Genomic DNA, 25,778 nt, shown 5'->3' with positions numbered 1-25,778 from the left:
GCTTATGGTCTGATTCAATGTATTTCTCTTCACTGTCAAAAAAAAAAATCAATCTCAGTAAAGGATTGTTTTTCTCCTCAAAAGAAATCGTTCTTGTCCTAGGAGTTAATTTGGTTCCTGGATCATCAAACATTTGCTGTTAAATACATACTGAATTGAATAACTTCCCTTAGATATTGTGCCATTGTGAAATATTGTATCCTCCTTCTGGTTCTTAACAGACTGAATTCAATTTCACATTTGACTTGCTGAAATTAGAATGTCACATCTGGGTTGTTAGTCTCATAACCATAGGGCTGTTATATTAGTTTGAGGGAAGTTGGGGTGTGCAGAGGAATTAAAGGACAAAGTTTTAACAATTATAGGTTGTATTTCAATTGCACTACAAGAAATAGGAATTCGGCAGCTGTATGCTTCTGTTGAGCTACCATCACTGCACATCTGCTATCTTTTTGTAGGTTTTGAATGTTGGAATATGAACTTCCTATAGCCTCTTTCGCTAGTACTGCATGCACTAAAATATTTATAACTCTTGGAGAGTGCATGTGCATTTTCTTATGAGTGTTTCTTAGTCATGTAATCACAAATATTATAAAACTAGACAAGAAATTCTTTCATGTGACAATAGACCAGAACCTAATGAGGTCAGTCAGACCTCATGAAGGATCTCAACCTAAAAGGTCAATTGTCCTTTCCCTCCATTTAGCATTTTGTATGTTGTTCCTTACTCCAGCATCTGCAGATTCTCTTGTATCTTTTAATGAGTAACCCCAACATTGTGCTTCATTAAAATTCTTTTAATTTCAGTTTGAAGAATTGTAAATATGAATTTGCATTTGTAGAATGTTTCTCATGTATTTTGTTATGCTTCTAAATCCTGAATTTTAACTAGTCGGCACCGTGTCGTCAGCTTGAACGTTAAATGCTACTTAATTTCAAGCATCAATTCCCTGTGTTTTATTTCAGGGCACTGGCTCTTAATTGTGACGCTGTGCTGAACGATGAGGTTGGAGCAGAAGCCAAAGACTGGAAGGCTGGGAAATCGGTTCGGGTGGTCCGCAGTTCAAAAGGACGGAAAGTCAGCAAATATGCACCTGAAGAGGGCAACAGATATGATGGGATTTACAAGGTTCTCATTCGCTGAAAGTCAAAACTTGCATGGCTCAGTTTCACGTCCGACAGAGGGCCCTGTAGTTACAGTTTATTGCCTGTGTGTTCATTTGAAGTGTTAGTGAATTGTCATTGCTGGTGCAGCTGACTTTGCTTTGGAATCATCCTCCCTTGATTTAAATACAAGTTATTTCTTTCCATCTATAAAAACACAAATATTTTAAACAAAAACAACGCCGCTGTTAAATGCTAGGTGGTTTTCAAAATTAAAATGAGAACATTTATTTAAGCATGTTGTAAACCATGTTAATATCTGATATAGTTAGTTATAGTAGTTCCAGTTCAAGGTCCCAGGCCCTGTAATATTTAGGTCCTTTATCTGTTGTCTTCCCTTCATTCTAAGTTAGGATGGTGTTCCGTTCACAACCCTTAAGATATGGAGCAGTCTACATGGAGGAGAATTGATTGGGCAAGCCACATACACAGTAGTTGCAAGTTCAGCTTAAGTGAATGTACTGTGACAAGACACACCTGCTATGAATCCCTGAAACAATTCCTTCATTTCCAAGGCGAATGGAGAATGATGGAATTCTGTACAGTTCTAATAACAATAACAACATCCAGGACAAAGCTGCCTGTTTGGCATCCCATCCACAGTTCATTTTCTCAACCATCTGAAATCTGTAGTTGCAATGTACAGCACTTCTCTAATACCACCCTTTAAACCCTCAGCCTCTGCTACCTAGTTATTAAAAGAACATGGGGAATATAAGCAGGAGTTGGGACTACAGTCAAAAACAGAGGATGTTAATTTCAACTTTTGCAATAACTAGGTGGTAAAATACTGGCCTGAAATTGGGAAGTCTGGTTTCCTGGTCTGGCGCTATCTCCTGCGACGTGATGACGTAGAACCTGCTCCATGGACCCCAGAAGGAAAGGATAGAACAAAGAAACTGGGCTTGAAAATACAGGTCAGAGCTTGTTATTTTATTACCCTAACAATGGACTGTTCTTGAAAAGATATAAACACTATTTTTAATTCTGTATTGTATTTGATGATAGTATCCTGAAGGATACCTGGAAGCTATGGCAAATAAGGCAAAAAAGGGCAAAAAACAGGAACCCACTTCGATGGTGAACAATTGTGGTAGAACATCTCAGAAGAGGCAGCGAAAAACTGGTATGTCTAGAAATGCTTTTATGTTAGTGTATCTGTGGAAAATTCATTATAGTGACCATAAAAAAAAACGTTGTTGCATCAAGAGCAAAAAAAAAACCACTGGAGGAACTCAACGGGTCAAGTAGCATTAGTGAGACAAAGGGAAAGTTGATGTTTGAGAGTGAGACTCTGCATCATCAAGGCCATAAGATATAGGAGCAGAATTAGACCGTTTGGCCCCATCACGTTGCTGTACCATTCAATCATGACAGATTTCTTTTTCGATTCTATCGTCTTGCCTTCTTCTTGTAACCCTTAACCACTTTGCCAATATCCATTTTGGACTTAAATGCATGCAATGATCTGGTTTCCAAGGCCCTCTGTGGCAACGAATTCCACAGATTCATTACCTATCAAGAGCTAGTTTTAGTAAATGCAGTGTGACTGAAATTCTTGTTGGGAAATGAGCATGATCCACTGGTTGGATCTTTTGTTTCCTCTGGTATTAAGCCTCCTCTGCCAGGTACTCCCTCACTTAAGGAAGACTAATACAGTGAATGGTAGGGCCCTGGTGGGGTGTTATGGAACAGAGGAATCTAGGAGTGCAAGTGCATAGTTTGCTGAAGCAATGTCTAAGGTAGATAGAGTGGAGAAGATTGGTCGGGGCATCAAGAATAGGAGTTGGGAAGTTGTATTGCATTTATGTAAGATGTTGCTGAGACCTTACTTGGAATATTCTCTACAATTTTCATCACTCTGTTATCGGAAAAGATGCTATGAAATTATTAAAATTTACCAAGATGTTGCCTGGGGTTGTGGGGCCTGAGTTGCAAGGAAAGGTTGTGTAGACCAGGACTTCGTTCACTAGAATGTAGGAGGTTGAGGGGCTGACATGATAGAAGCATATAAGGTCATGAGGGGCACGGACAGGGTGAAAACCCAGAGCGTTTTTCCCAGGGCAGAGACGTCAAAAACAAGACGGCATTGATTTAAGATCAGAGGTGAGAGATTTAAAAAGGACATCAAGACGGCAGCTTCACACAAAGGGTGGTGCATATTTGCCATGAGCTGCCAGAAATAGTGGTTGAGGCAGGCTTGTTAGCAATGGTTAAACAACATCTAGGTAAGTATATGGGTGGGAAAGGTGTACAGGGCTATGGGTCCTCTAAAAGTTTTCACAAAGGTTACAATGGGACATAGAATGCAGATCTGGACTGAGAAGTGGTAGTTGGAGTTCAGTCCGAAAAAGTGTTTGTAAAGTGATGCGCTTAGAAGGTGGAACTTGAAGGCAGAGGAAGTGGTTAAAGGCAGGATTGTTAACAATGTGGAGGAATGGCGGGATTTTGGGGTCCATGTCCAAAAATCCCTTGAAGCTGCTGTGCAAATTGATAGGGTAGTTAAAATGGTGCATGGAGTGTTGGTCTTTATTTGTTGGGGGTTTGAGCCACACGGTAATTTTGCAGCTGTATAAAACTTGGAGTATTGTGCCCAGTTCTGGTGGCGTCATTATAGGAAGGATGTGGAAACTTTAGGGAGGGTGGAGAGGAGATTCGCCAGGATGCTTCCTGGATTAGAGAATATCTATCAAGAAGAGAGGTTGGGCAAGTTAGGGCTTCTCTCTTTGGAGTAAAGGAGGATGAGAGATCACTTGATAGAGTTGTATAAGGTGGTAAGAGGCTTAGCTTAAATTAACAGCCAGCACTTGTTTCCCAGGGTAGAAATGGCTAATACGAGAGGGCATAATTTTAAGATGACTGGAGGAAAGTGGAGAATGTTGAGGCAGATACATTAGGGAGATTTAAGTGACGATGAAAGAAAAATGGAGTGCTTTGTGAGAAGGAAGGGTTGGTTTGATCTTGGAGTAGGTTAAAAGGTTGGCACAACATCGTGCGCCAAAGGGACTGTACGGTGATTTTAAAAAAAAAATGCAGGCATGTGGCAAATTGCAGGGTAACGGCATGGATGAAGTGGATCGAATGGCCTGTTTCCATACCGGAAGGCTGTAACTAAGTACAAACCAGACCCAAGTCTACTCTACTCTATTTAAAGAGTGTGAGGCACAGGTTGTCCTGTGATAATTCATGGGTTCTGTTTTTACAGATACCCTTAAGTTGAATTTGTCCATATGTTGGGGGAAAAAAGCCAGAATCGCTCTATAATATTATAATGAATGGCATCAAACCCACAGAAGACTCCTAAGAAAGAACAATTACTAGCAGTGGAGAGAGTGGAAACTTGTTCTGCTATTCATAGGAATGAATGTATGTATGTATGTATGTCAGGTGTAATACGGGAGCTCATTCGTATGGGTGATGACCATAAGTTGGGTGTTCATAACGTGGGTACATCCTAGAGCATGGGACAGTACAGCACAGTAACAGGCCCTTCGACTATTGAAGTTTGTTCCAATTTATGCCAAATTAAACAATATCTCTTCTGCCTGTAAATGATCCATATCCTTCTATATTCCTGTTCAAAGTTCAGAGTTTATTATTGAGGTACGTATGTCACCATGCACAACCCTGAGATTCGTTTTCCTGTGGGCATACTCAACAAATCTATAGAATAGTAACTATAACAGGATCAATGAAAGATCACCCAGAGTGCAAAAGACAACAAACTATGCACATGCAAATAAAAATAAATAGCAATAAATAATGAGGACATGAGATAGAGTGATATCATTGGTTGTTGGAACAGCTCAATGATGGGCAAGTGAGTGTAGTTGTCCCCTTTTGTTCAAGAGTCGGGTAGCAAGTGTTCTTGAACCTGGTGGTGCGAGTCCTGAAACGTGTGTCCATCTAATGGCCTCTTGTACACAATCGTCATATGTGGATCCACCACCACTATAAGCTCATTCCAGGCAATTTTACTCTGTGTAAAACAAAGCTTTCCCAGCATATCTCCCTTAACCGTTCCCATTCACATCTTAAATGTACTTGACGTTTCTATCCTGGGGAAAAGATTTTGAATGTCTACCTTATCAGTGCCTCTCATAATTTTATCATTTTTGTAATGACAATCCATCAATCCCCGCCTCTGAGATAAGTTTGTCAGAGGTTATTGGAAGCGTGACTAGGAAAACAGCAACATGGATACTGTGTAATATTTTAAACATGATTCAACAGTAAATTGAGATGTCAAAGTATGTTGCTGATGGCAAGTTATGAACACAGTATCGCTGAGAGAGTAGGAGACCACTTACATTGTGGTTTAAAAAGATCTACTTATTTCGAATCCTCCTTTGTTATAGCTGCTTCTGCTACAATGACTGCACCACCACCAAAGACTGTAAAGGTCGCCCAGGATGATGCTGAAGGAGAAGCGTACCAGCTGACTCCGCACCAACGATGGCTGATCAGTGAGGACTACTTAAACAAGAAACTTTGGGATGAGGCACTTGCTTCTATTATGGAAGGACCGGTATGTTTGCAGATGTGTTTCTGCTACCCACCCCCAGCAAAGTCTGTCTTGAAGATGTTTCCATTAGTGCACAATTTCTCTTATTTTTATAGAAATTCTTAAGAAAAACCGAACAGATCTTCATGTGTATTTGCTGCCAGGAATTGGTCTTCCAGCCAATCACAACAGAATGCCAGCACAACGTCTGCAAGGTGAGTGTTCATCATTCAGTCACATGTCCTCATCCTTATATGTTGATCAGATCGAACAGAAGAACTGAGAATAGTTTATGCAGTTTTTTTTTAATATTTATGTCACATGATGGATATTTTTCATTTGTCTTAAGCACCCCAAGAAGTCAAAATAAATTTATCTAGAAATGCCACAAAAGTAATTAGCACAATTAAATGAAAAAGTGCCCCCAGACCACGGTGGTTTCATTAATGTATGAAACGCATTGATTCTAGCCCATTGGAGAGAGAGAGAGAGAGTTGGCTGTCTGGTTATCTATTCCCCAGCAGTTTGAGGGTAAATATTTCTATTATCAGGTGGTCTAAAACTCAGTCCTGCAGATGCGTTGATGTGTTTATTCAGTGAATAATTGAGCCAAATCCAGAAGTCCCGAGTTCTGTTGATAACCCGTGATTTTAGCTGGGCTTCAGAATTCAGAGTTCTGCTTTCCCTGTGGGGTTCTCGTGTGATTAGATAGGCCTCTCTCTAATGTTGTATCATTGAAAGCCTCAATATTATTCATGGTACAAGTCATCAAAAATTCCTTTGGTGAATCACACTTCAATAAATGGCATTGGATCATGTAATTCTTCCCTGATAGAAATGTCTCACTTGAAGTCTATTGTGATTCTTTATAAGAATGCATGTAGTAGCCGAGCTGCATTTAAAATTTTGTAGGATCCAGGTTGCTAGCTTGGTGGAAATATATAGAAGATTTTATTTCTAGTACAAGTTTTTAGCTACGATTTTTCTTTTAAATCAGACAACTCTAACGTAATTCATTTCCCTTGTGAATGAAGTAACGTACTAGACTAATACAGCATGTTTATACTTTTCAGTAGTGCTGGGCATTTTATACTGTCATTGTTAGTGTTTCTTTGGTACTTTTTTTTAAGCTGTGGTGAATGCTCTTCATAAATGATCGCATGCCCAGTTTGAATTCAGTTAAGCCTTGAAGAAAATCAAAGAATCTCATTCACTTGAGTGATATTGGTACAGTACAAATGCATCATTAAACTGATCATCCAGAGAAATGCCTATGTTAATTTTTTGTTTCTGTTGGAAGTTCACCTCCAATTTCAGTCTTTCTCCTTGTTGACCTTTAGTTAATTGGTGGCCTTGACCCATTCAAGCCCAACCCGTAGGCTACAGTGGATGTGAGGCAGGAAAGCAGAGATGGGCTGGGGAGAAGGAAGAAGAATTGGGAAGAGAGTGGCAGAAGGAGCACTACACCACCATATCCAACTGCCTGCATCTCACTCCGAAACATAAGACACTGCGATTGCTGGGACCTGGAATAACACAGAAAGCTGGATGAAGTCAGTGTCAGCCAGCATCTTTGGAGGGAAATGAACAGTGGGTATTCCAGGTCAAACCCTTTCATCTGGTCTGAACTATAAGAGAGGAGATAGCCTGATGGGGAGCAATTTAATAGCAGATGGAAAATTTAGTGTTCATGTCACTATGTTGTAGACTACCCGGGTGAAATATAAGGAGCTGGAGGTGCCTGCAAACTAGAGAAATAGTACCTCATATTCCATCTGGGTAGTCTACAGACCACTGGCATGAATATTGAATTCCCCATCTTCCAATAAACTGCACTCAATCAATTCTGTTTCTCTCTCCTCCTGATCCATTTGACCCATCACTGTCTCTTTCCCCTCTCCCATCTGCTCTATCTGCCCATCACCCACATACTCCTCTCACTGGTTCCCTGTTCCCTCCCCACCTTGCTTCCTTTATTCCATGCTCCACCTTCAGCCCCTTGTTACTTCTGCCTTTCACCTCCCAGCTTCTGTGCCCATTTGCTCTTCACTCCCCCATGTGCCTATCACCACTCCTCATGTGGATGCACTTATTGCCTGCCAGCTTGTGCCTCACCCCATCCCTCCAAAGCTTTATGTTTGCTATCTCCTCTCTATTGTTCAGTCCAGATGAAGGGTTTTGACCTGAAACACTGACTGTCCATTTCCCTCCATAGATGCGGGTTGCCTAAGAGGATGTGGAGAAGATATTTCCATCAATAGGGGAGTCAAGGATCTGAGGGCACAGCCTCGGAAAAAGGGGACATCCCTTTCCTTTAACTTCAGTGTGGTGAATCAGTGGAATTCAGTGTCACAGAGGGATGTAGAGGCCAAGACTTTGGGAATATTTAAGGCAGTAATTGATGGGTCTTGTTTGTTATGGGAGTTAAGGATTACAGGGAGGAGGTGGGAAATGGGGTTAGAAAAATATAAACCAGCCGTGATTGAAAGACAGAGCAGACTCAATCGGCTGAATGGTCTAATTCTGCTCCTATATTTTATGGTCTTAAGCACCAAACTTCCAACTTTTTGTGGTTTATTTCCTTCAAGACTTGCTTCTCTAAGTCTCCATGGGTGAATGTTGGAGCATATGGACTATCTTTGGGTATTGGCTTAAAGCACTGAGGTAATTCACATCTTTTTGAATCTTGTCAAGCCCTTGAATGCATTTATAAGTTCCTTTCCTTCTCTTCCCACAGAGTTGTCTGCAGCGATCATTCCGTGCCCAAGTCTACACTTGCCCTGCTTGCCGCCATGAGCTTGGAAAGGATTACAACATGGTTCCCAACAAGATTCTTCAATCCATCCTGGACCAGTTCTTCCCAGGATATAGCAAAGGACGATGACATTTGTTCGTGTAATCTGACTCCCATCTGCATACAATTTTACAGGAGGAGGAATTTAAAAATAAAACAAGGAAGGACCAACAGGCCTGGACATTAAATAACCTGAGGACCATCACTCCAGAACCACTAATGTTTTCCCCCGGTATACCGCTCTTTCCCATTGGCTGTCTGGTAACATCTAAGGTAGTTTTCTCTGTAATGTAGACAAATACTTGGCATCAAAATCTAAAATGGTCTGAAGCTAGAATTACATTTTCTTTAAACTACCTCAAGACAGTGGAAGTAAGATCATGGGGAGCTTTCAGTCAAAAAGAAGTCCAGCTACACACTGCCTCTTCAAATCAATATTACCTGTGCCTGGTCCATATTGCTTTGTTTTTGAATTGTAATAGCACTGAAAATTATATCTAATTTTGAAGTAATTCTGTGGTGAGTATATCTCTCTTTACCTTGATTTTATAATGTTGCTATTTTGAAAAAAAAAGAAAATTAGAAAAACAGCAAGTTAATGGGCTTTTGTGAAGTTAAGTGTGCATTCTTATATTTGAATGGTTTGACTACTAATGGCTTTCAAGGATAATTATGTACTATTGTACCTACATTAGTGTTCAGTGATACCAGTGATATCTGCATTTCAACATGCAGAGAAAATAAAGCACTTCTAGCCAAACAGATGACAATGTAAAGAATATACGTTTGTTATTATTGAATATGCCACTTTTGGTATTTTAGTCACACATTATATATTATAACTAGATTATTTGTATGTGGCAATAATGTCTGTATCAGTGTTCAAAACAATTCTAGCTGGGAGTGGGGTAGAAAAAAAACACTTCATATTGTGATTTTGAGATTTGATATATATTCCTTGACCAGTACTTACCAATAAACATGTTAACATTTGAAATGCCTTGAAACGTTTTGGCTCAAGTTATTTAGTACACGCCATCTGTAATAAGTAGTTGAAAAGAATTCAGACCTTTGAAAATAGAAATAAATGCAAATCATGGCTTTTGAAAGTGATGGTGAAAGGTAGCAATTAGGTAACAGATAAATCAGCAACTATCGGGCAAGAGGAGGTTAATATTTTGTGTGCATGGCAAATGTATATTAACAAGCAATGGAACTGTTCACTGCTCAGCCTGCTTGGGATTGGTGCTGGGTTCGTTGTTGGATCAGCACATTTGCGGATGCCAAGATTGGAGGTGTAGTGGACAAGCAAGGAAGACTATCGAAGCTTGCAGGTGAAATTTAAAGCTAGCAATTGGGAGGTGTTGGGCCAGCCAGGGTTGGTCTTGCACAGTGAGCAGTTAGGGCACTAAGGAGCGCTGCAGAACAAAGGGATCTGGGAGCACGGATCCATAATTCATTGGAAGTAGTGTCGCAGGTTGATAGGATCGTAAAGAAAGCTTTTGGCACATTGGCTTTCATAGATCAAATATTGAGTATAGGAGTTGGGATGTTATGTCAAGGTTGTATAATTTGGAGTATTGTGTACAGTTTTGGTCACCTACCTACAGGAAAGATGTAAGATTGAAACAGTACAGAGAAAATTTTACAAAAATGTTCCCGGGACTGGAGGACCTGAGATGCAAGGAAAGATTGAATTAGGTTATAACTTTATTCCTTTAATGTAGAAGATTGAGGTGAGATTTGATAGAGGTATACACAATTATGAGGAGTATAGCTAGGGTAAATGCAGGCAGGCTTTTGCCACTGAGGTTGGGTGAGACTACAACTATAAGTCATGGGTTAAAGGTAAAAGGTGAAATGTTTAATGGGAACATGAGGGAAAACTTCACTCAGAGGGTGGTGAGAATGTGGAACAAGCTGCCAGCTCAAGTGGATGTGACTTTGATTTCAATATTTGAGATGTTTGGATAGTTACATGGATAGGAAGGATATGGGGGGGGGCTATGGTAGGGGGTGCAGTTTGATGGAACTAGGCAATTTAGATGATATTGAATGGACTAGATGGGCCAAAGGGCCTGTTTCTGTGGTGTGGTTATCTTTGACTCTATGCTGAGTGCTTTCAGCAGTCTTTGTTTCAGATTTTCAGCACCTATTATTTGCTACAACGGCATTATAATAATGTGGCTATGGATAAAAAGCAGATTGTGAATTATGTAGAAACTTTATTCTGCTTTCCTTTGCCAGTCTTTCTCCTGAGAACAGTCTGTTAGATTTCCATTTTTGCTGTCAGCACCATGATGTCACAGATGGCAAAAGGAACCAGAATACAAAGCTGCCAAGGGCATTAAATGCACTGTAAGCAGTGGTGAACAAAAAACCTCATATCGATTTGAAGCTGTGGTTTGTTTCACTAAAACCTTTTCCAACCAGAATAATGTGCGTACACAACAGATGCCAGAAGCTTGTAAAGGTAATGTGTATCCATTCAACCACAGATTTGTTTGGTCAAAGAACCACGCAGTAGTTTCATGTCCATTCTAAGCCACAGCGTAGCTTGTTAATTAGAGCATGTGACCTGTGTATCAAGTTACCAGAGTTGAGGAATTTTCCAGAACTGGATAGAATTCTTTGAGGTGAAGTAATCAGGAACTAACCATATGATATGAATATAATTCACAATGGTGTGAACAATCTCATTTTCCAAGTTCACTTCCAGTCTGTTGAACCATCCCCCCTCCCACTTTTCTCCCGACCCTATTTTTGTCCCATTTCCCGTACGTCCCCTCCCCTTTCTAATTCCATCCACCCACAGCCCATTCATTTTACCTGCGGGCAGCCACCGTCTCCCTTATCAGAATCCTGTACAGGAAACCTTTGTGTTCCCTCACCTGATTCCATGTCTCTTTTTTTTGCCTGTCTTCATTATTATCCACCCTCCTGTGTTCCTTCTCCACCCCCACCCTGGCTCCATTATCCATCACCCCCCACCTTAATACCTGTGGCTTCTGTCTTGCCACCCTTCTCTCTTTATGGTGGCCATCTCCCATCTCTACCCTGCCCTGATACAGTGTTTTGTTCTGAAACTGCGGCAATTTCTTCCCTGACAGATGCTGCTCGACCCACTGCAAATCACTTGTTGCTTCAGATGCCAGATTCTGCAGACTAGTGTCTCCAGGAAACTTGCTGTACCTGTTTATTTACAATCAAACTCTGAAATAAACCCAGTGTCAAAAGTCAAACTGGAAAAACAAGAGTTAAAAGAATGGCTTCAGCTGATGTCCTCAGTCCTCAAAGTAAGGTGAGCTCCTTTCAAAAAAGAAAGCAACTTATTTTTTGTGCTTTTCCATTCACTTCCTTTGCTGTCCATATAGTGTTATGCATTTCTTTTCAAATTTAAGGAGATCATCATGCGGACAAGACAGTTAAGAGAAAGGCTAGAGACTTCATATACATTCCTAGATGATTCCCAACAACTTAAGGGAAATAGCTCTTGAATTTAAAGTTGCCTGCAAACTGCTGTCAAATACAATTGTCAGGAGTACATCACATCTATAGTGCATGGTTGGATGTTGCAGGACCTAGAGTATGAAAAAGACTTTGTTGCTGGTACATTTGTTTGAATCTGTATTATCACGATTTTGGGAAGCGAGTATTTAAATCTTTAACTTAAAATGAAAACACCTCCCTTTATCAAATGTGTTCAGATTTTATAAATCCAAAATTGATTTCCTCAGTTAAGCCACCTTCCTTCAGTGAGGATAGCTGCATTTTATTGTTCCTTTTTAAAAAGGTGACGAAAATGAGCAGGGGATATTGTGGGTTTCCTTCCATGGGTTTTATCTCTTCAGTACTGAACGTAATAGTACAATAAATTGATTACATTGTCTATTAATGTCCATGATGAGCTTAAGTGACACAGACCTGCTGCAGGATCTAGATACGAAATGTTAACCGTCCCACCCCAAGCCCCTAGATTCTGCTCAACCCACTAAATTCCTCCAGCAGTTTTCTTCAGCTGATTCAGGATTGAGTGATTTGTCCAATTTCTACCTGTTGCAGCCATAGCATCTGGAACGTCAGCTCATGAAATAAATAACTTAAGTGTGTATTTCAATGGTGAATGCAGCAGGCCAGGCAGCATCTCTAGGAAGAGGTGCAGTCGACGTTTCAGGCCAAGACCCTTCGTCAGGACTAACTGAAGGAAGAGTGAGTAAGGGATTTGAAAGTTGGAGGAGGAGGGGGAGATCCAAAATGATCGGAGAAGACAGGAGGGGGAGGGATGGAGCCAAGAGCTGGACAGGTGATTGGCAAAAGGGATACGAGAGGATCATGGGACAGGAGGTCCGGGAAGAAAGATGGGGGGGGGGGGACCCAGAGGATGGGCAAGGGGTATATTCAGAGGGAGAAAAAGTAGAGTGAGAGAAAGAATGTGTGTTTAAAAATAAGTAACAGATGGGGTACGAGGGGGAGGTGGGCCATTAGCAGAAGTTAGAGAAGTCGATGTTCATGCCATCAGGTTGGAGGCTACCCAGACGGAATATAAGGTGTTGTTCCTCCAACCTGAGTGTGGCTTCATCTTTACAGTAGAGGAGGCCGTGGATAGACATGTCAGAATGGGAATGGGATGTGGAATTAAAATGTGTGGCCACTGGGAGATCCTGCTTTCTCTGGCGGACAGAGCGTAGGTGTTCAGCAAAGCAGTCTCCCAGTCTGCGTCGGGTCTCGCCAATATATAAAAGGCCACATCGGGAGCACCGGACGCAGTATATTACCCCAGCCGACTCACAGGTGAAGTGTTGCCTCACCTGGAAGGACTGTTTGGGGCCCTGAATGGTGGTAAGGGAGGAAGTGTAAGGGCATGTGTACGCTTGTTTCGCTTACACGGATAAGTGCCAGGAGGGAGATCAGTGGGGAGGGATGGGGGGGGGACGAATGGACAAGGGAGTTGCGTATCTCCCTCCTGGCACTTATCCTTGTAAGCGGAACAAGTGCTGCACATGCCCTTACACTTCCTCCCTTACCACCATTCAGGGCCCCAGACGGTCCTTCCATGTGAGGCAACACTTCACCTGTGAGTTGGCTGGGGTAATATACTGCGTCCGGTGCTCCCGATGTGGCCTTTTATATATTGGCGAGACCCGACGCAGACTGGGAGTCCGCTTTGCTGAACACCTACGCTCTGTCCGCCAGAGAAAGCAGGATCTCCCAGTGGCCACACATTTTAATTCCACATCCCATTCCCATTCTGACATGTCTATCCACGGCCTCCTCTACTGTAAAGATGAAGCCACACTCAGGTTGGAGGAACAACACCTTATATTCCGTCTGGGTAGCCTCCAACCTGATGGCATGAACATCGACTTCTCTAACTTCTGCTAATGGCCCACCTCCCCCTCGTACCCCATCTGTTACTTATTTTTAAACACACATTCTTTCTCTCTCTACTTTTTCTCCCTCTGAATATACCCCTTGCCCATCCTCTGGGTCCCCCCCCCCCATCTTTCTTCCCGGACCTCCTGTCCCATGATCCTCTCGTATCCCTTTTGCCTATCACCTGTCCAGCTCTTGGCTCCATCCCTCCCCCTCCTGTCTTCTCCGATCATTTTGGATCTCCCCCTCCTCCTCCAACTTTCAAATCCCTTACTCACTCTTCCTTCAGTTAGTCCTGACGAAGGGTCTCGGCCTGAAATGTCGACTGCACCTCTTCCTAGAGATGCTGCCTGGCCTGCTGCGTTCACCAGCAACTTTTATGTGTGTTGCTTGAATTTCCAGCATCTGCAGAATTCCTGTTGTTTGTGTGTTTCAATGCTTCTTATATAGAATTTGAATGAACAGAACATTTAAAAAAATGTTAGTAACATTAACAGATGTGGAAAAAGTGAGATCAATTCAAGAACTTTTATTGGAATGATAACAGTTAAAATTTACATATTTTAAAAATCTCAGTTAACCAGAAGATGCTGGTTACATCTACAAAGGAATTCACAATTACACACAAGACCATCAAAAGGAAACACTGAAAATACCCCTGCCTAGAACCACTTTCTCACTAGATTGCAGATTGCTATACTTTGACAAATTGTTACAAGTCCAACAGTCCTATAAATGAACTTGGTATGTTCAATCACAGCTGCAATTGCAGCCATTCACAACTCAGAGGGAAAAGTGCACAGGATCAAGGCCACTTGTGTAATTCAATGCTGCTTAAATCTGAGGCACTGATTATCATCAACTGAAGTGTGGCTGAGACATCATCTATTCTTTCAAAAGCTGTTAGCAGCTGCTTCATTACAAAAATGAGATATCCAACTCATCAGATATTGATTTTTAAAACCAAAAAAAACATGGATGGGTTTGTTCACAGTAATTACTGACTATAAAAATAAATTCACGATTAAATCTTAGGATGACGCTCTTTTCTCTTCAATGAACGGTGACTCGTAGGCTTCCATGGGTGGGCAAGAGCAGACTAAATGCTGATCTCCATAAAGGTCGTCAATGCGAGCAATTGTAGGCCAAAATTTGGTTTCAGGTTTTACAAATTGCTGTAAAACATTCAAACATATATTTGAATTTAGTCATTCAAATAAATACCCTCAATAGTCTCGGAACTAGAAAGTAATTAACATCACACTTTGATAAAACAGTTTCTAATTGTTTGTAAATCCTAGTGGCTTGGCATCTGACTTACCAAGACTGTTTACCTTGCTCCCTTTATAGACTGCAGCAGGTTTTCAATGTTTCTCTTAAATTAATTTGGTTCACATAAAAATTTATAATAATCTGCAAGATGTTTTAAAAAACTGAATAAAAAGTGGGTTGGGCTAGTAATAGGTGGCATTCAGTAGTCAGTAAAAGCACAAACATCCTGAGGGCTGCCAGTATCAAGTTTTACTGTACTCCTGTTTGAATAGGACTCACTCATTTTAAATCTTATCTTCTTTCCTGTTCTGACATGAAGGTCCATAGCTCCTCTTTTGCCACAATGACACAACTCTCAGGGTGGAGGGACAATACCCTATCTCTTTCTAGGCAGTCTCCAACTAATATCATGAGCATCAATTTCTCCTCATAATTATTTTTTTCTTTTTATTCCTCTTTTCCCCTCTGCCCTCCCTCTTTTTCCATTCTCTACTGTGGCCTCTTGCCTCTTCGCTTCACCTTTCTATCACCTCCCCTGGTGCCCCTCCTTCCCTTTCTCTCCCGGTCAACTCTCCTATCACACTCCTTCTTTATCTTTACCTTTCCCACCCACTTGGCTTCATCTATCACCTTGTCCTCTTTCTCCTTCCCCCAGCTTTTTATTCTGACATCTTCCCCCTTCCTTTCCATCCCTGATTAAGGGTCTCAGTCTGAAATGTGGACTGTTTATTCATTTCCACAGATGCTGGCTGACCTGCTGAGTTCTTCCAGAACCTTGCCTGTGTGTTGCTCTGGATTTCCAGTATCTGCAGAATTTCTGTTATATAGCAAACTATCACTGGTATCTTTCCCTGCTCAGTTTGTCGCAAGAGTCGGGATTTGAGAAAGACACTCCAAATGGGAAGGGGAGTCTGAAGCATTGTACTTATGTGCTTCTCGTTTACCGATGAAATAGTGTAAAAACAGAAGGTGTAGAGGATACTCAATGCAGAATGGTAATTTTGTGAAAATATACCAATACTGACCTGAAATAATCTCACTACCACACCCAGGCTGAGCCCAACAGAAATTATCTTCCTTTTACTGAAATTTAGAGCTGGACTTACCAATGGGAACGCAGCCTGCTCTCGAGAGTATGGTCGATCCCAGTTTGAAGCAGCAATGCAAGCCAGAGTGTGAGGCGACATCTTTAATGACAATAAATAAAACTGTCAAGGAAGATCGAACCTCATCAATGAAGAAGAAAAGTAAAGTGAAATTGCACTGGAATTAATAGAAATTCTAATACATGCCACATAATACTGTACAAATTTGAAGTGGGAACCACCAAGGAATGAAAATTAAAACAAATCACCAAGGAATCTACTGGAAGGGCTCTGTGGGGAGAAGAGTTGTTTCCGACCTGCTGAGTTCCTCCAGCAAGTTGTTTGTTGTTCCAGATTCCAGCAACTGCAGTCTCCTGCAGAAGATTAAATCTGCAGCTGACACAAAGTGACAGACTGCGGTGATGGGTCCAATACTTATCTCTAGGCCCAGGAAGTTTAAAAAGCTGTGAGGTTGAAACATTAAAGGTGTGTAGTATCTAATGGCCAATGGGATACATGCTGGGACCACCCTGCATGTGATAAAGTAACAATGCGCACAGACGTAAACGATGGCACAGTGGTTATTCTGGTAATGCAGAGACCAGGATTAGTGCTCAAGAGACAAGTTCAACCTCCAATACTGCAGCCAAGGGACTTTAAACATCAGTTGTTAAATAAATCATAACTTCTTGTTACAGAAGTCTGTGTAGTTCTCCAATTAACTGCTTCTGCATTCACCGCAGCAGAACAAGTACAACATGTAAAGGTATTTCATCTGCACTGGTGTGAAAAGTGCACAGAAATACAAGTCATGCAGGAAATTATCTGCCAGCCTCATCCAATCTGCCTGTTTGTGAGCGGAGAGCCAGAACAATATGGTTAGCTTCCTACTGAAATGGCTAAACTGGCCAGTCAGCCTATTGGAACCGTGGATGTAGCTCACCATCAGCTTCCCAACAACCTGGCTCAGCTTTTCTTTCTTCTATTAGTATTGCCTGATGGGCATATCCCACAGCCCTACTACTGACAGCAAAGACAAAGCAGCATAACCTGTCACATTTGGTATCACCTTACCAAGATTTTCTCTTCATTTTCTTTAACTCTGTCTACCTTACTCTTAACCAAAAACTGTACCTTGCTCTTTCCCTCTTCTGATAAAGGGTCTCCAACCTGAAAAGTTAAAAGTTATATTTTCTATAGATGCTGCCAGACCTACTGAGTGTTTCCAGTATTATCTGTTTTTAAGGAAGTCATAAATGCGAGACACTCAAACCTGTGAATTAACATTTTTTTAAAAATCAAGTAAACAACAATGAACTACTGTTAGATGTAATTGCATTAGAACTTCTCCACGTAGGTCCCATATTTGTTCACGCCATGGGAAGCTGGTGATCACGGGACCTATAGCTGTGAAAATACAATGAGCAGCAGTAATCTTGTCACAGGGGAAGCAGGAAACATAAATCAGAGAAGCAGAATTACCATTTCGTTGACCTTTGGTCAAATCAGTGTTTGCCTGACTATGAGGAATGAATTGGATCGGAATTGGGCATAATGCCATTGTGGTAGACTGTGAAGGGGTGGGTGTGCAATTTACCACATAAACAAGCGCCCATCTGGATGAAGTATTGCAAACACTTGGCGTCTACCAACTGAACTATCATATTCACAGAAGGAATGGATTATGATAGAACTGTTTCAGCTGGTGTCCCAGGATTATCAGTGTAATTAATGACCTGATGTTTTTGCTGACAAAGTACAAAATACTTGAATCTGAGAATTCTCTGCAGAATTCCACAGGCCTGTTCTGTCACAGGGGAATTTGCAAGTACTTGTGCTAATGCAGTAATTAGAAACCACCCTTAATTCTACTGGACATCCTGAATGTTTTCTGAATGCAAAAGGTATATGAAACACAAAGTACAAAGTACTATCAGCTAATTACACCATGGACACAAGTGCACAGTATATGGATTTATTTTTCAGTATTCCTAGTTTTCTATTCAACAGAGCATTGACACAAGTTGCTTTAGCTTGCACGTTTTAGTGCCAATTACACGGAACTTGTTTTTCTTTTAAAAAAAAGCCTTAAGTTTCATCATCTGGTCCTGTAGTCAGGAAAATACTTCTAACTACATGGTGCAGCTATGGGCCAAAATGAAGCCAGCTAGCACTGAAATCAGGCAGCTCTTGGTGTGCAATCACTATTTGCACTTATACCCAAGTTCAATTTCACAGCCAAATCCAATTTCAATTTAGTTACCACTGAACTAAACTGCAAGTGACCTTACAGTTCTGCATCACCTGCAAACAGTATGAACTGTAAAACTATGGTCAGGGCTTCTCTCAAGTGGTATAAGTATTTGATTGATGGGAAATACTCAGGAGGTCAGCTAGCATTTGTAGAGAAAGAAACAGGTATCAGACTGCATTCTCCAGTGAGAAAGTAGAACAGATTTTAAAAAGCCATTATTGAATGGCACAGCAGATTTTTACTGATAAAATATTAACTAATTATACACATGTATAAATAAATAAACATTTTATGCCCCGCTAGTGTCTCCAGCACTGCGTGTGCTTACTGTTGCAGCCCTAGCTAGCACTGAATGGACAGACTACCCACAGGATTTACAATGAACAGCTTTCACAGCAGATATAGCAATCTCTTCAAGTGGCTGACGGACTGTTTTCTTTTCCAGGAGAACGGTAGGTAAGACAAATAAGTTAGCTTAAATGTGCATCTGTGTCAAGTGAAAAATATATTATCTCTGATTCTTACACTAGATGTATTCAAACATTCAATGATATGACAGCTTTGCCATTTGGCACAGTGAGCAGCAGGTGCTCCCCGGTTGTCCTATGTAGAGAGAGTTTTGCATTCATACAAATGCATAATGACTCTTGAGATCCATTACACTGGAGACGGTGTGAACCAGAGGTCAATCAAAAGGTTATGAAAAATGCCTGGCTACCATTAAGCTTAGAACAAGAAATTACTGCTTTCACCTCAAGCTGACAGTACTAATTGGCACGATTGATAGCTGGCATCTTGAGATATAAATAAAGCACAAAGCTCTTTATACCAATTAAAATATTAGACGTCTGTGAATAGAGCAAGGTTCCCCTTTCTGCTAAAAAATGGTTAATGTGCATCATACAGTGGATTCTGGTTAATCGCTTATTTGGGACACTGGGCTGCTTAATTTGGACAGGAGACTGTTGCCAAATGCTTCCTAAGCATCATCAGTTGCTTTTACTTGTGTGGCCATTAGATACTACACTGTGCTTGGAGCAAACAACTTTCTAAATAGTGTCAGTTGTGTGTTTCTATTCAAAAAAGCAGTGATTTTTTCCCACTGATAGAGCATAAGAAGTAAGTAGTAAGACATTTCAGAACTGTTTTGCTCACTGCCGTTTCAAGCACCGAGGCTTAAGAGATGACAGAAACAGCTGGGAGTGAAAATGAAACAATTTTACTACTTCGACAAATTAGGAACTATGAAAGAATTTGAAGGTAATGGCAATCACCTTAAATGTCTCAATGAAAATGAAAATTTGAAGGATTTAGTCATCAAAAGCATTGTATGAAGGCAGTCTATTATCTGCATGAAGTGACTGCACTGATAATTCATTTACAGTCACTCAGAACACAGCAGCATACACTGGTTGAATTTATCCAATGATAACTATTAGGAACTAATACAGTTTTTATAGTACTATAGTAGTATTGGTAGTGTTCTAATTTGTATTGTATTTCATTTAAATACATAATCTATTACTCAGTTGAACAGCAGCTTCTCTTTTTTTTATACCTTTTTAACGATCTCCATAAAACTTCAGCTAACTGGGCTAAAATGTACTTGCCCCACTGTGTCCCAATTAAGCAAATCCAGTGTATTCATATTTTAAATAATATAATTACTTTGTCCAATCTGAAGCTGTAGTTGGGTTTGGATAATTATATTCAGAACCTCAGCTTAACCCATCACTGTTCAGTCACTTTCATAAATAAGGTAAGAATGAAGCCTATTTATATATAGTAAGCTGCAGGAAACAGCAATGTGGCAAACCTCAGATTACCCAGAAAATTCCAGCTTTAAAATTCTAAAATTGTTTCTAGTTGAACTCGTCAAACTTGACAGCATCCTAGTGTGTGCACCTTTCCGGTTCCCTTGTTTCTGTCTCCCTGCTATGGTCTGAAGATCAAAACACAACTCTGATACTAGTTTTGCCAAGTTTGTTTGCGAATTCAACCTGAAACATCAACTGTGAATTTCCCCTCCATAGATGCTGCCTGACCTGCCAAAATCCCCCTGGATTATGTATGTGTTGCACTGGATTTCCAGCATTGGCAGAATCTCATGTGTGTATTTTCCATAGAACTTCCCAAAATCAGTGAATTTAAATAGCCTGATTAAATACAACTGTGCCTTACAAACTGTTCTAACTACTGAATGCTTTTCATCAGCACTTTGCCTAGTGACTGGGCTATTTCTGTACTCTTGAATGAATCATGTTACTTTTCACTAGTGCCAGATTTGATCATTTCATCATTGTATTAACAACTGCTTGCAAATTTCACAGGTTTTCAGACCTTGAGAGAGACTAGTGTAGAAATTGCAGGGGCCGACAGAAATATTTAATATGTCCTTAGCCACGGGTGCGGTGCCAGAGGATTGGAGGGTAGCTCATGTTGTCCCGTTGTTTTAAAAAGGCTCCAAAAGTAAACCAGGTAATTACAGGCCAGTGAGCCTGACATCAGTAGTAGGTAAATTATTGGAAGGTGTTCTGAGATCGGATATACAAGTATTTGGACAGCCAAGGGCCGATTAAGGATAGTCAACATGGCTTTGTGCATGGTAGATTGTGTTTAATGAATCTTGTAGAGTTTTTCGAGGAGGTTACCAAGAAAGTAGATGAAGGAAAGGCTGTGGATGTTGTCTACATGGACCTTAGTAAGGCCTTTGACAAGGTCTCACAGGGGAGGTTAGTTCAGAAGGTTCAGACACTAGGTATCGATGGAGAGGTTGTAAACTGGATTTGAAATTGGCTGTGTGGGAGAAGACAGAGTGGTAGTGGATGATTGCTTCTCAGACTGGAGGCCTGTGACTAGTGGTGTGCCTCAGGGATCTGTGCTGGGACCATTGTTGTTTGTTGTCTATATCAATGATCTAGATGATGATGTGGTAAATTGGATCAGCAAGTTTGCTGATGACACTAAGATTGGAGGCGTTGTGGACAGCGAGGAAGGCTTTCAAAGTGTGCAGAGGGATCTGGACCAACTGGAAAAATGGGCCAGAAAATGGCAGATGGAATTTAATGCAGGCAAGTGTGAGGTGTTGCATTCTGGAAGGACAAATCAAGGTAGGACATACACAGTAAATGGTAGGGCACTGAGGAGTTCAGAGGAACAAAGGGATCTGGGAGTTCAGATACATAATTCCCTGAAAGTGGCGTCACAGGTGGACAGGGTTGTAAAGAAGGCTTTTGGCATCCTGGCATTCGTAAATCCAAGTATTGAGTTTAGGAGTTGGGATGTTATGGTGAGGTTGTATGAGACATTGGTGAAGCCAAATTTGGAGTATTGTGTGTAGTTCTGGTCACCTAACTATAGGAAGGATACCAGTAAGATTGAAAGAGTGCAGAGAAGATTTACTAGGATGTTGCCAGGTCTTCAGGAATTGAGTTTACAGGGGAAGATTGAACAGGTTAGGACTTTATTCCTTGGAGCGTAGAAGAATGAGGGGGGGTTTGATAGAGGTTTACAAAATTATGAGGGGTATAGACAGAGTAGATGTGAATAGGCTCTTTCCACTTAGATTAGGAGAGATAAATACAAGAGGACATGGCTTTAGGGTGAAAGGGGAAAGGTTTAGGGGGAACATTAGGGGGAACTTCTTCACTCAGAATGGTGGGAGTATGGAACGGGCTGCCGTCAGACGTGGCAAATGGGGGCTCAATCTTAAGTTAAGAATAAATTGGATAGATACATGGATGGGAGAGGTCTGTAGGGTTATGGACTGGGTGCAGGTCAATGGGACTAGCGGAATAAATTTCTGCACAGACTAGAAGGGCCAAATGGGCTGTTTTCTGTGCTGTAGTGTTCTATAGTTCTATGGCTATTCTCCAAGTTCCTATTTTATTATTTTTTCCCCAATGTTAAATTGTTACAAGCAGTAAATTAAAAGAATAAAGGAATAAAAAATGATTATGATGAATTACTCTGAAGTTAATCAAGAACATCACTCCGTTAAATAATTCCAGAATAACAATTCTTCCAAATGCCTCAAAAGAAAGTAATTTTGCCTTTGATTTGTGATTCAATGAAAAACCTTTTGCCTTAGTAGCCTTTAATTTAAAAATACCCTTGGCATTCAAATCTCGCTACGTTTGCCTCCATTTCCCTATTCTCTACCAATCTTATATCTCCGAATGTAGAAACTTACAATCTTTAAATTTCTCTAATTGTCTCTGCTTGACCCCATTTCCTTCACCCAGTCACAGGCAACAGACCATGTGAATGGGCCACTTATTAAATAGCTTGGTGCTAAAGTTACACAGTAAGAAAATTACTTGCTTGCTCTTGCTCCACCACTTCCCTTCACCTTTCTATAATGGCTGTCCCCTCTCTCAGTCAAAATGAAGCGTCACAACCAAAAGTGTTGTCTGTCCACTTCCTTCCACAGATGCCGTCTGAGCCATTGAGTTCCTCCAGCGCTTGCTTGTTGCTTCATATTCCTGCATATGCAATCTCTTGCATTTACAGTAAAAAGATACTGTGGCCACTTCATTAGGTACCTCCTATATCTAATAAAGTAGCCATTGACTGTATCCTTGGTGGTTGTCTGCTGCTATGGTACCTTCAAGGTTTGATGTGTTATGCATTCAGAGATACTCTTCTGCACATCACTGTTGGAACATGTGGTTATTTTAGTTAATGTTGCCTTCCTGTCAGCGTGAACCAGTCTGACCTCTCTCATTAACAACACAGACACGAGGAAATCTGCAGATGTTGGAAATTCAAGCCGCACACACAAAAAATGCTGGTGAACACAGCAGGCCAGATAGCATCTATAGGAACAGGTACCGTCGATGTTTCGGGCCGGGACCCTTCATCAGGACAAGGCGTTTTCACCCACTGAACTGCCGCTCACTGGATGCTTTTTCTGTTTTTTGTCCCATTCTCCATAAACTCAAGAGACTGTTGGACGTGAAAATCCTAGGAGATCGTCAGTTTCTCAGCTACTCAAACCATCCAATGTGGTGCCAACAATCATACCACAGTCAAAGTCACTTCTTCCCCATTCTGATCTTTGGTCTGAACATGCCGGCAAGCTTTTATGCATGGAATTGCTGTCAAATACTTGGCTGATTAGGTATTTGCATTAATGAGCAGGAGTACAGGTGTGCCTAATAAAGTGGCCACAGAGTATTTTCTTTTCTTTTTGCGATTGGATGTTAGAGAGAGGAGCTGAGTGAGTCCTGACTCTGTTTTAGAAAGTGAAAGGGTGACGAGCCTGGTAAGGTGGAAGAAGAAGGGAAATGGTTGATGAGAGAAAGAGACACAAGAGAAAATGTACAAAGCCCCTACTTGGTTCATCTCTGACATGCATGCATATGAGACACCTTATAATTATTACCAACTAACAAGGCTTCAACTCAAGTTTTTAAATCATCTTTAAAGTTCTTCACGGGGTTTAATTTCAAGAATGGTTTGAAATATGTTGAGCCATTCCTTTCAGTAGTGACAAAGATATTTAGAGTGTTTCTGATTGGTGCACACTTACTTAATGGGTGATTGGAGCTTCAGTAATTCATCAGAGAAATTCTAATTCAGAATTATTCTAAGAGGCTTTTTGTGTTCAAAAGTCTAAAAGGCTAAATGATGTAAATCAGAAGCAAAAGTAAAATGCTTTTAAAAGTAATCAGGAAATCATAACATCTAAGAAGAACACAACACCTAAAAGTTACGTACACATCTGTTCTTTCTACAGAGACCGTTTTCAGCACTTCTTCTGTGGCAGTGGAGTCTTTTAGCTAATCATTGTGATTACATTTTAAGGACTTCAAATTGAAAGCTATATAAAATTTATAGTTTAGGCATAACAGCACCACCTGCTGGATATTCTCAGTACTGCTACTTAATATATTGTTGGTAAAACCAACATCCAACTGCTCTGGTATGTCATCAATGGACACTTCTGTTGGAATGCAACAGTATTCAAAGCCAATCTTTCTGGGAATTTCAGTGACGAAGCAGAAACAGTTCGTAATAGACTCACTTTATCATATAAATCACCATTTTCTTATAATTAGACTAATAATATTATACACCCCATCCATCAACTGTTGGTTCCACAGATATACTTGTTTCATATTCGGTGAAATTGCCTACAAGACTGATATTGAATTACCCCGCTCGCAGTACATACAATGGCTTAACTAACCACTGATGAGAAAACCGGATTACTTACTAAACCTGGGATTGGGCTGACTTGCACGAAGAGATCTCCAAGTTTCCCCAGTCTGACCAGTCAGTACTCTGGATTCATACTAAACCTTGGTGCATTGGACTTACAGTACTGAAATACCACGGGAGTTAACTGGCTAGTTTGGTATTTAAGCTCTACTGAGCCTATGATTACAACTGATCCACATCAATTTTTCCTGTAGTTCTTTCTCTCTGATATTTCTCCAAACACTATCTGATCTGTACTATTTGCCTTAACTACTCCCTGTGGCAGCAAGTTTCATTACTTATCATCTCTATGTTAAGAAATTTCACTTGAGGAAATTTATCTCCTCTTGTTTTGTACTCACCGTGCACCCCCCCACCACATCTCCCTTATTGAATCTCTTCATAATTGGAAATAAATTTATCTTTCCCAAAGAAAACCAGCCTTTTTGCTGTTTCAAGATGACAGCAACCTTTCAATTTTGATGGTAAATATTTTCCAAACTACCTGAACTGTTTCCTATAGTAGTACAGAAACAATACTTGAGTACAGTTCTCCTTTCAGTCTGGTCTAATCAGAATTATTAATTTAACTAACTTGCACCTTTTTGTTCTATTTCTATAGAGCAGGGGGTTCCTAACTTTGGGTCCTCGGTTAATGGTAGGGGTCCAAGGCATAAAAAAGGTTGGGAACCCCTGCTATAGTAGTTGGACTGCTTTCAAGTTAGTTGGATAAGCATGAGTGAATTAAGTATCTGAACTCTACACCCCTCTACTCTTAAATTAAATTTAGATTAATTCCTCAGGACCAAGTCACATCATTGATCTTACCAAGTCCTACTTTTCATGCCCAGTCTGATTGCTGACACCATATGAACTTTACCCTGCATTTATTACTCTGCTAATCTAAAGTCTGGTTCTGACTCCAGCATTTTAACTGTGTCTCAGCACCCAATCTCTGTTAAGTATCGGATTTCGATGCTGATGGCGTCTGCATGAAGGAAATTTTTGTACGCAAAGTTTGGTGTGAGCGCAGAAAGGGAAACGAATTCCATGTCCCGTATCACTGTGTGTCAAAATGGCAATGAGCATGCCTTTCTTATTTATTTCTCTCCCTCCCCACCATCTTTT

The 25,778-nt window shown here is 40.7% G+C and overlaps 2 protein-coding genes across 2 annotated transcripts in view; one reads left to right on the top strand and one right to left on the bottom strand.

The window, feature by feature from the left end:
- LOC134347076 (E3 ubiquitin-protein ligase UHRF1-like) overlaps positions 1-9,457 on the top strand; it is a 142,637-nt gene extending 133,180 nt beyond the window's left edge. The window contains exons 11-16 of the mRNA XM_063049183.1: positions 967-1,129; positions 1,944-2,081; positions 2,173-2,290; positions 5,523-5,692; positions 5,785-5,883; positions 8,406-9,457. Of these exons, the coding sequence (XP_062905253.1) occupies positions 967-1,129; positions 1,944-2,081; positions 2,173-2,290; positions 5,523-5,692; positions 5,785-5,883; positions 8,406-8,552 (835 nt within the window). The 3' untranslated portion in view covers positions 8,553-9,457. The remainder of the gene's footprint in view (positions 1-966; positions 1,130-1,943; positions 2,082-2,172; positions 2,291-5,522; positions 5,693-5,784; positions 5,884-8,405) is intronic.
- A 4,899-nt stretch (positions 9,458-14,356) lies between these two features.
- Positions 14,357-25,778, bottom strand: part of gldc (glycine dehydrogenase (decarboxylating)) — a 205,793-nt gene continuing 194,371 nt past the window's right edge. The window contains exons 24-25 of the mRNA XM_063049181.1: positions 16,214-16,294; positions 14,357-15,010 (exon numbers count right to left, since the gene is read on the bottom strand). Of these exons, the coding sequence (XP_062905251.1) occupies positions 14,867-15,010; positions 16,214-16,294 (225 nt within the window). The 3' untranslated portion in view covers positions 14,357-14,866. The remainder of the gene's footprint in view (positions 15,011-16,213; positions 16,295-25,778) is intronic.

Source organism: Mobula hypostoma, chromosome 5 (assembly GCF_963921235.1).
Source record: "Mobula hypostoma chromosome 5, sMobHyp1.1, whole genome shotgun sequence".
NCBI lineage: Eukaryota > Metazoa > Chordata > Chondrichthyes > Myliobatiformes > Myliobatidae > Mobula > Mobula hypostoma.
Note: the sequence above shows the minus strand (reverse complement) of the source record. Positions and strands in the feature narration are given on the sequence as shown.